The following is a 13,211-nucleotide window of genomic DNA, read 5'->3' as shown; positions in this document are numbered from 1 at the left end:
GCCTTATGCCAGTTTGTTTGACTTGTCTTCACTAAGGCTCTTCCTTTGGAGTCATATATCGCCTTTTTTTATTAACACGCTATTTTTAGTAACTTTTTGTCAGTTTGAGGATATCTGAGTACTTCAAGTCTGAGTTTTGTAGTTCCCGTCTGACAAAAAGAATGCTTTTTTCTACAATGGTTTTAAATGTGAAATTGATTTTTGTAAATAAATGCACTACCAAATTTTTGCCTGGTAGATATAAACTTACAGTAATTTCACGATTACAAGCCGCACTGAGTATAAGCCGCATCGCCGAGTGTTGGCAAACATTTCGTTCTTTGTCCATAAATAAGCCGCACCTGAGTATAAGCCGCTCTGTCGTTTGCAGCGAGGACCCGCGTGCAACAAAGTTGCCAAATAGTAACAGAACTGCGGCAGGGCGGGGGGTTTACTGGCTCGACTCGGCTGTGTGGGCTCGGGGCTGCCGTCACAGCTGGGTGGCCCAGCTCGGCACTGCCGCTCAGCGGGGCCGCTCGGGGCCGGCCGCCGCTGCCGCTGGGCTTGGTCACCCTGGCCCGGCGCTGCCCCACGGTGGCAGGGGGGGCACAGAGCCCGCCGGCACCCGCGGCGACGGTAGGAGGTGGGGATGGAGCCACCCCCCCGGGCCACGGGGCCAGCAGCATGGAGCCCTCTGCCTCTTCCTGGGCCGCGGGGCCAGCAGGAGGGAGCTGCCCCGGCTTCCCCACCCCCTGTGCTGCCTGCACGGAGCAGCTCCACCCACTGCACAACAGAGTAACCAGTTTGTAACAACTACGTAAATGCAGGGTTTTACTGGCAGGTGCTCGACTTTGCAGTTTGCATTGACTTGGTTTGCGCTCCTGGGGTTGAAAATGTCAGAAAATTATTCACATATTAGCCGCTCCTGAGTATTAGCCGCATTTCCGGTGTTGGTCAAAATGGTGCGGCTTGTATTCGTGAAATTGCTGTTATTGACAAAGATGTCCTCATTAGTTTGATTTAACATGAAAACATTAAACATTTCTGTCAGCATACTTTTGTTTAGATATTTTCTGTAATCACTTAAAGAGATAAAATACAGGGCTTGACATAGTAAAATACAGAATGTTGTAATTACTTTATTGAGATTTGTCTGGTGGGAAAGTTCTCACAGAGATTAGGTGGGTAACTTCAAATGATTGAGCTACCAGTAAGCTAAATAGCGCAAACTGTTCTTACATGCTACAGCTTGGAAGAGCATATCAGTTAGGCTCTGTATCCTAACTATCTTTGAAAAATCTGATTCTGGATGTTTCAGGCTTTGAAAATTAATTTCTTTTAGTAATAGATCAGACAGGTGTAAGCAAACAACAGTACTTGCTCACTTGCAACACACACGTTCATAAACTTTCAAAACGCTCTCACTTTATACAAATGTGTGTTGCAGCTGAGGATCAGAGTTGGTTCTGATAAAACTACTCTGCCTCTGTTTACTAAAGTGTGAAGCGCAAGACAAAACTGAAGTGGAAACTGTGCAACAAACCATGTTTGCTAGGTAAAATTGATAACTTTTTATCCAGTGTAAAGGCAGATATATAGTTAACGACCTGTATACAAGGAGTAAATGAACCTGTATGTAATTGCAGTTTCAGTATATCTCTACTCATTGTGTTTTCCCATGACTGCTTTTGAATGGGAGTCAGTGTTTCTACTCTCCTACCTCCTCCCCAGCCTTTTTTTGCTTTCATCTTCCTTCTTTACACTTGAATCAAGCCATCAGTATTTTGACCGAGACATTTGATATATATGCGCATGTTTGTGTGTATATATAAATATGTTTAAAAAAAGCAACTTAAGGTTTTAGCTCCCCTAAGATTCTAGCAAGCTAGGTGAAGGAATGCCATGAGTGGTATTTGTGAGTGACTAGGATTGCACAAGGGAAAGATGGTGCTGCAGTAATGCTGTCTAAATTTGGTTTAAACTGGTTTGGGAATGAGTGCCTTATAATGACAGTCAAGCTCAAAATGTGGATTGTCCCCCCCCTACCAGAAGTTTTTTGACATCAGAGCTGGTGACATGCTTTTGCTGTTTAATAATTTTGGAGTCTGTAAACTCGAAATCAGTTGTGGGAAATCTGTAAATGTTCAGAATTCTGATATAATGTTGTTTTGTACACAGAGAACAGAGTTAATAATTTCCTATGTTTATGCTTCTGATAATTTGATTGCTATTGTTACATACTTTACAGAATCACAAGAACCACATGTAAAGTAAAGATTTAGAAGAATTGAAGTTGGCACACTGCTGTTAATGAGAGCCTTACTGAAGAATCACAGTTCTCAGCCTATGGCAGGGCTGCTTCATGATGACTTTGTTGTCAAGTTTTAATGTTCACATGCAGTTACTAGAAATAGTGAGTAGTTTCCTCTAGGTAGGCTACTATATATTTGTCTGCCTCAGGTTTTCTTCTGTGTCTTTCTGGACCATCTGATTTGTAAGAGTACTACATTAAATGAACAACATCTGTGTCCAAGCACAGCTTTCTCTACATTTACTCCATGATGTTTTGTCTAAAAAATTCAAACATCCTTTAAATCTTGTTTAATAAAAGATGGCTTTGGAAAAAAAAAACAATGGAAGAGGATTTCATTTATTTAAGTGATGCAGTGTCATGGTTTTCCTATCACCTGTTGTGCAAAACTAAGCACAGTAGCCATTCAACCTCCATTTTATTTTTGAACCCCTGCAAGTCAGGGAAAACCCTGACTCCTTCCCCTCTTGTCCCCATGTACTAGTGAGGATAAGAATGTCCTGCCATTGAAAATTAATATTAGGCAAGTAAATCAGTTTGAGTAATTTTGGAGAAGCTTACATTCAGTCTGTTGGTTGGTACTTGCTAACATGTGTTTACATTGAGTACCAAACTTTCTGTGTACTGCTGAAACAGATTTTGCGGTTTTTGACTTTGTTATTACTTCTCAGGGGATTTGGAGTTCAAGTTTTGCGTTCTTTCACTTGTTTTCACTAATACAGTTCAGTTTAAATTGGGAGAACTGGCAAACAAGAATTTCAAAAGATAAAGATATAGGGAAGAAATTACTTTCTACTACATGAATACTTTGTACAATGTAAATAATTTTTCTTTTGTATTTTATTTGAAATGAAATAAAGTGGTAATCTGAATGTTTTATGAGAACTGATTCCACATAGAAATTGCACATGTGATTATCTTTTTTCCCTACCTGTTCAGGAAGAATATAGTACAGTATAAAATGGGATTAAAGAGAAGTGTGAGCCTTACCATCATGGCAACATTACCTTGTACAGCAGAGAAGTATATCCTAGCTGGCATCATTCTTTTTTAAAAATTGCATCTGTTTTTCCATATTAAAAAACAAAATGTCCTGTTTGGTGAATTTTTTTTCACCAATACTTAATTCTGTTTTGTTTTAAATTAAAGTAAATAACTGTGAATCATTTGATTAAGACTTGGTATGATAATAAATTGTACGGTAAGTATTTCTTTTGAGACCTGGTTTCAAATGTAACTTTCATCACAAGTGAAAGTGAGTTTAATAATCTAGTTTCCTTTGTAACTAAGTCACTTAACCTAGCATTGCTGTTCTGTTAAGAATGCCAAGTTAAAAATATATTAGATTACATTGTTTGATGTAAATGTGTTCAGTCGTAGTTATACTGTACCTGACTTCTTCTGTTCCCTCATTTTAATAACTACTAAACTTTTCACTCTCTAAAATGAATTTAACTGCAGTGATGATTGTTTCTAGAAATAATGGGTTTATATAGGCTTTTGTGTATTTAGTTATGTAGTAAAAAACTTAAAATATTCCTTTGTTTTGTTAGGAGTCCACATCTCCAGTTGTTTCACCACAGCAATCCCCACCAACCTCTCCACATACATGGAGGAAGCACAACCGCCATCCCAGCGGAGGGAATAGTGAACGACCAGGACCTGGACCTTTTTGGGCTCCATTTAGTGAAGTACAACCAGGTATAAATGTCTTGTTATCCTTCAGCGGTAACCCAGAGCTGTGGAATTCTTCAATAAGGGTAGTAAAGGAGCTTAGCACAGTTTATCTTTGTGTTTCCAGTCCTGCAAATTTCCTTGCAGATTCAAGTGTCTGTGTTGATAGCAGCACTGTGGAATCTGTGGTTTTGCGTATGGCAGATCCATTTATTAGCGTCACGTGGGAAATGCTAAGAGTTTGGAGAGAGGGAAAGAGTGTGTTTAAATTTTCCAGTGGAAAGTTTTTAAAAACAAAACCGATAATCCTGTTGAAATTGTGCAGAAGCTGTCAGTATACCTGAAAATGTGGGGGCCACAAGAGAAGGCAGCAGATAATATATTGTTTGCTTGAATTATATTTCTGGTAGATTAGCTGAATTGCCAGAGCAATTAATTTCATTTCTTTAAAGTTTATGTAAATAACTGAAGCTTCTGCATTTCCAATCTGTCAATTTCAGTGAGGGTTTTCATCCTTTAATGTTCTTTATTTAACATGAAGATCCTTCCTGTTACTGTATCACTGTATTCAGATTTAAAAGCTTTCCACCTTAATATGTCTTATTTTTAAAAGTTACGTTTTCTGATACCCAGTAGTCTTAATAAATTTAGGAACAATTGTAATTCAGGTTTTGATTTTGATGGTACTGCTAAATAATGTTGCATTTTGTAGGCTGTAGTTTAAGATTGAACTGTGTTTGCTTGGTTTATTTCAGCTGTAATATTCCAAAATTGGTCTGTTACCTTTCAGTTATTGTCATTCTGTAATTCTCAGCATCCATGGAGTAACGGGGATTCTATTAGAGTTGGTTGGATAAGAAAGTAAAACTTAAGAAATTAAGTGGGTTGTATGCAGAGGCTTATGCTAGTGTACTGAATGTTGTTTGCTAGCAAGTCCCAGTCAATATATAAATAAAAAAAAAAATAAAATTAGTCTGTTCATTGCTTATATGAACCCCTTGTAAGGATTCAGTCCAAGCACTGTCAGCACTCCATTTCTCAACCTTTTTTCTCCTATAGCTCAGTTGACTTGTGTTTCTCTAAAGCTGAAATACAAGTATGTCTGATTTCTGACATGTGAGGCTTTTCTAAGTTAAAAAGTCATGTAGTCCAGGGCAGTATGCAAACTCTTCCTAGTGTTAAAGAATTCAATATTGTTATGTTAAAAATAAAGTTGTAATGCTATGTTAATATTTCAGTTTGGTAATGATTTCCTGGTGATGTTTAATGGGTAAATTTTTCAGAAGTGGCCTGAGATATTTGTGAACTAGCACAATATTCCCTGATTTTATATTCCATACTGGAACACATTCATGGTTTATTTAAAGTAATTCTAAATGCTATTATGGAAGGATTGCCTGTTCTGGCAATGCTAAAGATAAAGTGATTTTTCATACATTAAGAAAAATTGTCAGTGTAATTTACTGTGGATGATCCTTTTGCATGGCAGATGATTAATTACTGCTTTGCATTTCAACTGTTTGAGGCAGTTTATAGTTCCCCCTCCCACCCTTGATCCTACATTTTAAGGACAGTGTTTATAGAAAAATTGCATTCCTGTGACATTTAGATAGAATCAGATAGACTGTTGGTTAGTTTTCTTGAAATCAGCACTACAAGCTTATCTTGATTCCAGTGCAAGATGTTTTTGAGAAACCACGTGAAGTGTTATTGTTTCAGTAGTGCTCTGCCATTTCACTTGTGATCCAAGCAAAATGAGAACCCAGGTCTCTGTGTTTGCATTTCACTTTATTCTCAAACATTATTTCATATAATGAGGTTGTCAACTGTAATCCTGGAACCTCAAGTGTGACGATGTTTCTGGTAGGTCAGATAATAAACAATGCGTTGCTTAAACCAGAAGAGCAAAAATAGAATCTAATTTTTTTGTTGGAGGAAGATGTATTTAAACAACTCCCACTATGAACAAAGTTAAACAGTGCTTTCTCTATTGAATTGGGCTGTAAAATGATTATTAGATAGTAACTCAGTTGTTGGTTTTAAAAATCTTACATGTTGTCTTGACTTAGACATCTAAAGCATAACTTATAGCTGTAGTTATCAATTTCTTGGGAAAAAAAGGAAGAAAACCTGTTCTCAACAGAGCAAAAGAATTTGGATTTTACAATTTTTTTGTCACTGTTGTCCAGTAATTCAGTTAGGATTGTGTTAATGCTCTGTGCATATATTACTAGTTTCTGAGGCACTGTCACACTAACTCAGTGTGCTTACAAATATGAAATAAGATGCCAAGACTTGTTACCATCTCTTTTCAAGAATTTCTGTAAAGAGAACCCCAAAGGATGCATTTATTTTACTTTAATATTAGGAATTAAAATTCAGTGACAGACATTGATTTACATTATAAATAGTGTAGACTATTTGTAGTTAGCTGAGGTCTCATCCTGAAGTGTTAGAGTGAAGTCTGTTAAAACCTGAGTCTCCCAAGTTTTTCAGGTGCCTTTGATTTAGCAGTTTAAGATAAGATCATGTTTTTTTAAGAGCTTTGTCCTTCCTCTGGATCTCCTTGCTTGCATCTCTAGCCTGGAAAACTCTTTACAGAATAATCCAGTGGACGACTGAACACCTTGTAGGAAACAGAATTGTACATGAGATGTGAACTTCCTGTTCCTATAGTTACAAGAGAGCAAAAACTAGTGGTCCATGCTTTTACCTTTTAATTTTATTTTGCACTACAGCTTCAGCTGCTAGAATATTGCTGACATTGACAAACTTGAGAAAGAACCCTTCCCTACTTCAAATGATAGTTGAGTGGCCTGTCAGATGTAAAAATTATTTTTCATTACCTTGTAGTCTGTTAGGACTTGAAGCAAAGCATAATATTTATGTTGGTAGTATCCAAATAATGATCTAAAACAAATTTTAACATTTGAGTTCTTCTGTTCTGTCCTATGATATTTGTTAGCTTTCTTTGGCATGACATCAAAGTTTTGTGTTGATATCTGAATACGTATAAGAAATTGCAGCCCTAAGCTTACTTATCTCTTTGGGAGGGATTTTGTAGCATTTTGTGAACGCTTCTGGGATAGAAGTGGAACATGTCTACTGTGCTAACAGTTCCCTTGCGTCTTCAGGGCCCTAAGATATTTACTGGGCTTGCAGGGGACTGAATAGACCTTTGTTCCCTAGGTAATGCTTCAATAACTGATGATAATTGACCTTACTACAAGCATTACCTGGGCATAAGAGCTCTCCAGCAATTTGTCTTATTGTTAGAATTGTATTCAGCTTCTGGTTTTGTTTCACCACAGATTGATAAGGAAAATTCTTCTTAGTTTACAGAGTTAATTGAACATTTAGTTCTAGTAAACCCATATTTGTCTAGTTACTGAAAAGTACGTATAAACTAGATAGAACATTTCTTACATTTCCGTTTATATCTCAAAATAAAGGAGGTAGCTTTTATTGCACAGGAAATAATTTTCCGTAAGTTATCAGTGTGTTGGTAAGATATTCAAGCTAGAGGAAGAATAGAATAGCTACAGGAATTTGTTAAGTCTTATACTAAGCATAGAGCATTAGACTTCACCAGCTTGTTCAAATCTGATAATTGGTCTTAGGCCTATTCTCCATTCAAAGTGGTGTTGCAGGTATTTTTACTGATGAAGATGCACAGAGAACACTGAAGGTTTTCTTCTCTGAGTTACAGTGAAGACAGATCATAAAATAAAAATAGACTGATGACTTTGAGTCTTCTCAGTTTTCTTCCCGGTTTTCTTCCAATTTGTCTTCCACCTCTCTGTTTCTGCTTTGGTTTTGTCAAATTGAGTTATTGGCTGGTGGTAGTCCATGAGCATGTGTGTAGATCCAGGTCTCCATGGTTACTAGTAACCTTCCTCCAGTATTCTCCAGTTATCCCATGCTATGTCCTAAAACATTGCACTAGAGAGTAAAAAACAAGAACAGTAAAGCAAGAATGTTCTTGCTGGTGTTATTTGAACAGTGGAGAAAGGAAGTAGTTCTTGCAATACCTGTGAAGTACTCTGAAGGTATCACAGTTTGGTGCTACTGGTGTTTCCATTGCTGTCAAAGTACTGCTTTGGAACAAATACTGTGCTAAGTGGGATATGAATTGAATTGTACCAGGTTTGTTGAGAGAAGTGAAGGAGGAGTAAACATGTATAAGGTTAATGGTAATAACGTCAGTGTCTTCGAGGCAGAGAAGGGGAAAGTCAGTGTATCAAAAATAAACTGTCTGTTAGTCCTGAAGGAGACAAGGTGGAAAGGGGAGACTGAGTTTTTTCTTCAGTTTCTTTCTAGTGTTTGAGAGTTAGGTGAACTACTGAAGAAGAACCTCAAAGCAAGTTGTCAGACACCTTATCTTTATTCTCAGCACTTCTGAATAAAGTCACTAGAAGCTCCAGAGCGCATAAAGAGCTTTCACAAGTGGAGGATGAATTTTGGACAAAATGATTAGTTAATAGTGCCTTTTCATCATATTAAAACTAACTTAGAAAAAAATCCTCCACAAAAAAAATAATTAATTTCTCCTCCTGCAAATACTACTTTTACTCAATGTAATGCATGATTAAATGTGTTCTGCACAATTACGACTACTGTATGTAGGAAAAGAGCAAAGATAAACTGGTTATAGGCTTTTTTCTTATTACTTTTCGTTTATGGAATGAAAGAGTAATTGTGTGTTGCCAGGTATTAGATAGCAGCAGTATTGTATACTAACAATTACACTGTCACTTAAGATGTTAGTCCTCAATGTGCTTCGCAGATTCTCATATTTCCTTCATTCTGTTTACTGCAGTGTAGTGTCATAAAGCCTTCAAGAACCTGAAACTGTTGATGTTTGTCAGCTTCATAAATTGATTACCTGTACATGAATGCACTTGTCATAGCAGGTTTTTTTAGTCAGCATCATGACAAGAAATTCTTGGTGTTTATTGCTTAAAGTTAAATATTGCTAGCAGGATTAAATTTGTGGCATCAGGGTGCTATTTCTTGTTGTGTGGAGGGCTTACAGAAACAAGAAACAGACCTTCCTTTTAAAAGGAAGTCTGTTTCTGCATACAAGGCAAAAATGCTTATCTAAGTTTGACTTTATTTGGCATATTTGAAGAAAAAGCATTTATTTGTGCAAAAATAGTGGATTAATCAGTTTCACAAATAATGTTTAGATTTAAGGAGTTTAGCATTTCTTTCAGGAATCAAGGAGTAGAATGGAGTCCTGCTGTTCTAAATTTATTCTAACTGGATTGTTTTCTCTCCTGATCTGAGTTCCTTAAATTTTTAATTTGCAACTGCAATTTCACAGAATTTTGATGTTTTTGTATGTAGAACAGTGGATAACCATTATCTTTTTGTAGTTGCTTCATTGTTATTTTAATATTAAGACATTGAACATTGGCGGTTCTTCAGAAGTAGATTATAGTGGGCATTGGGTGAATCTCACCTATTCCAGATAGTTATTAGATAGCCAATATATGGATATATCAGCATTCTCTGTGGATGCTTTTTATTATTCCTGTCCTCTTTTTAAGCAACTGAGTTAAGTTAGTGTAGAAATGATGTAGAGTGTTTATTAACTCATTCAAAGCCCATTAAATGGGCAAAATCCAATTTTACATTTTACATGTATTGCAATAAGTTCATTCCTCAGTTCTATCTTTTAAGTGCAAATTCAAGCTAACATAATGTAAAAATCTACAAGAGTGAGATGTCAGGAGGTAAACTTCGTCACCTTGGTGCACTTTGGTTTTCATTCTTCTCATCAGTCTATAGTATATCTCCAGGAGATTTTTCCATATCCACAGTTCTTTCTCAGTTTTCAAGGTTGTCTTTTGAAAAGGAAATGTTTCTTCTAATTTCAGGTTCATCTACTTCTAGTGATCCCATATGGTCTGGCCATTCACCACCACCCCATCAAGAAAATTGGGTCAGTTTTGCAGATACCCCACCAACCAGTGCTCTTTTAGCCATGCATCCTGCTTCTGTCCAGGTGTGACACTTTATTGATATTTGATTTGCCTCATTCAGATTGATGGTGCAATCTTTGCGGTTGTTTTTTTTCCTTCATAATTTTTGTTGCAGATGTTTACTGTGTATCTGTGCTGTAGTCTGTTTAGTGCTATTTGCCCAACAGATACTTGTTGCTTTGAGTTGCCTTAATTTGGAATGATTAAATGAAAGCTACTAATTTTAAAAATGTCAGCAATTATGACTTTGAAACATTTGTATTTAGCTTTTTATGCATATGTGCCATACTTTTTTTCTGCTTACATACCTGCGGTCATTCCATATTGTATCAGTGTGCAAAAATACCCTGTCATTATCCTGGAGATGCCATCTTCTGATGGTTCCCTGCAGTTTTTAAACTACTGTGAGTTTTAACTATGCTTTATATTTTGAAGGCAAGAAGTTGAGGATTCGTAGAAGCGTTTTAGGTAGATAATACTGAGAAAAAATATTTCATTTCAGGACCAGACAACAGTACGAACTGTAGCATCAGCTACAACAGCAAATGAAATTCGTAGGCAATCAAGTAGTTATGATGACCCCTGGAAAATAACTGATGAACAAAGGCAGTATTATGTTAATCAGTTTAAAACCATTCAACCTGATCTAAATGGATTTATACCAGGTAAGTTATTCTTTACAAAATACAATTGTGGGTGCATCCGTTCTGTTACAAAGATTTTGTTTTGTGTTTAAGCTTGCATACTATTTTGAAGGAAGTTCTGCTTTTTTGCTGATAAATTCTACTATAGTTCAGTGTAATTCAAGAAAGACTAGAAACTAATTTACCTTTTTTCCTTCATTTAACCATAGTAATTAGTGCCATTTTTCCCAGAACCATTGCTAAATAACTCATCACCTTTACAGTAGGTCTGAGTCTTGTAATGATTTCACTTACCTTAAATATTAAAAATTTTTGTTGCAATTTTTTAGGATCTGCAGCTAAAGAATTTTTCACTAAGTCAAAACTACCTATTCTTGAACTTTCTCATATTTGGTAAGTATGATGATTATTTAAAATAATTGTTAATAATAAATGTTTAGAAAGAATATAACTACCTGGTAGATGTCCAATAATTACTTACTAGAAAGTGTTAAGTAAAATTTCAGTACTACATTAGTATGTTCAGTCCTGCTCATATTTATGTCAGTATTACTTCAGTGAGTTTTAATGGGTCTAGGCTGGTACTATTTACAAGGCACTTTGAGAAAATTTCAAACTCTTCAGAGCTAAAAGCTATTTATTTGAGGTTTTTATTGTTAAAAATGCATTTAAATTTAAATAATTCCTTATCTGTATTTATTTATTCATTTATGTCTAAGTAAATTTAAATTAAATTTATACATTCACATTTTTAAATACAATTTATGGTACACGTGGACAAATTCAGCTTTGAGTTTGTGCAGATCTTCAATTTCATTGTATTCTGGAATTTGTACTGCATCATTGCATGCTGTCATTAAATGACTTACCTTGGCAGGTGCTGTCTTTCTTTCAGCGTAATAGTTTCTAGTTCAGGTATTTTCACATTTGAAATAAATCATGTTGTCTCAGCACTATAATTTCAGTAGTATATTTTGCCGAAAATCTGAGGCCAATAATATTGTGTAGTACTGTCTTAAATGTGCTAAAAGCTGGGAGAGATAAAAGTGACTTTAAATTATCTGTAAGCTGTTATGAATGAAGGCTCATCATCTTGAAAAGTAAAGCACATGTAATGCTAATATGAAGTGTTTAGTATGATAAAGTGATTAACTTTACTCATCCAAGTAGCTGAAAGGAAACCTGTCTTTTGGAAATAAAATAACCTTTAGAAATTGTATTTATACTAAGTTTTCCTTCTTAGGGAACTGTCAGATTTTGATAAAGATGGTGCACTGACGCTGGACGAATTCTGTGCTGCATTTCATCTGGTAGTTGCTAGGAAGAATGGGTATGATTTACCAGAAAAGTTACCTGAAAGTTTAATGCCCAAACTGATTGATTTGGAAGACTCAACGGGTAAGATACGGGTTCAATACAAATGTCGGTATTTTAAAATTATGGTCTAATTGTTACAGCAGATACTTGTTTGTATGAGCAGAAAGCATTTGTCGATATGAACTAAAGCATTGTGCTATTTTTAGAAGTCTTATTGCTCAAAGCTGTACAATAATTTCACGATTATAAGCCGCATCTCCGGTTGTTGGCAAACATTTTGTTCTTTGTCCATACACAAGCCGCACCTGATTAAAAGCTGCTCTGTCGTTCGCAACGAGGACCCGCGTGCAACAAAGTTGCCAAATAGTAACAGAATTGCGGGATGGCGGGGTTTACTGGCTCAGCTCGGGCTGTGAGGGCTCGGGGCTGCCGATGGAGCCAGGTGGCCCAGCTCGGCGAGGCCACTCGAGGCCGGCCACCGCCGGGCTCGCTTGCCCCGGACTGGTGCTGCGCCGTGGTGGCAGGGGGGCATGGAGCCCACCGGCACCCGCGGCGGTGGTGGGAGGCGGGGATGGAGCCCACTGGCACCCACGGTGGCGGTGGCGGACTGGGGATGGGAGCCCCCCGCCTCCCCTCAAGCCACGGGGCCAACAGGAGGGAGCTCCCACATCCTCCCAGGCTGCAGGGCCAGCAGGAGGGAGCCCCCCGCCTTACCCCCCGCGCTGCGCTGCCTGAAGGAGGGAGCTCCCCTGCCTTCCCTACCCCTGCGCTGCCAGCACAGAGCCCGACCCCGCTTGCCACGCAACACAGTAACCAATTTGTAACAATTACATAAAGCTGGGTTTTACTGGCCGGTGCTCTGCTCAGCACCTCGGCTGCACTTCCGGCGTTGGAAATGTCAGGAAATTATTCACATATTAGCCGCTCCTGAGTGTAAACTGCATTTCCGGGGTGGGAGCAAAATTTTAGTCAAAATGGTGCGGCTTATAATCGTGAAATTACTGTAATCTTTTGTGAGCATGTACATATTTCTGTAGAGGGCAGTTATTTATGAACAGTACACATACACTATTACATTTGGAAATACTGACTGTGTCCTTTAAAGGTTAAGGAAAACAAAATTGTCATGCTGTTTTATTCATGACCAGCTATTGTATTTAAATTTCCTGGTCCAGCTATACTTTAGACTCACTTTTAAATGAGTATGTTCTCATTTGGCAAAATAGGGGATGAGTTTCTAAATATCAAAGGTACTTGAAAAATATTCTTGGATTCAATGCAGGATCTGTACCACAGACT

General features: G+C 37.4%; 1 protein-coding gene across 7 annotated transcripts in view; it reads left to right on the top strand.

Moving 5' to 3' along the window:
- REPS1 (RALBP1 associated Eps domain containing 1) overlaps positions 1 to 13,211 on the top strand; it is a 63,431-nt gene that overhangs the window by 23,608 nt on the left and 26,612 nt on the right. For 6 of the 7 annotated variants that reach the window (XM_033054139.1, XM_033054144.1, XM_033054142.1 and 3 more), the window contains exons 4-8: positions 3,844 to 3,991; positions 9,847 to 9,974; positions 10,454 to 10,616; positions 10,925 to 10,988; positions 11,839 to 11,993. In XM_033054139.1, coding sequence (XP_032910030.1) covers positions 3,844 to 3,991; positions 9,847 to 9,974; positions 10,454 to 10,616; positions 10,925 to 10,988; positions 11,839 to 11,993 — 658 coding nt within the window. The remainder of the gene's footprint in view (positions 1 to 3,843; positions 3,992 to 9,846; positions 9,975 to 10,453; positions 10,617 to 10,924; positions 10,989 to 11,838; positions 11,994 to 13,211) is intronic. The other variant, XM_033054143.1, reaches the window with a different exon arrangement.

The sequence above is a fragment of the Catharus ustulatus genome, chromosome 3, assembly GCF_009819885.2.
Source record: "Catharus ustulatus isolate bCatUst1 chromosome 3, bCatUst1.pri.v2, whole genome shotgun sequence".
NCBI classification, from domain to species: domain Eukaryota; kingdom Metazoa; phylum Chordata; class Aves; order Passeriformes; family Turdidae; genus Catharus; species Catharus ustulatus.
This window is presented reverse-complemented; position numbering and strand designations above follow the sequence as displayed.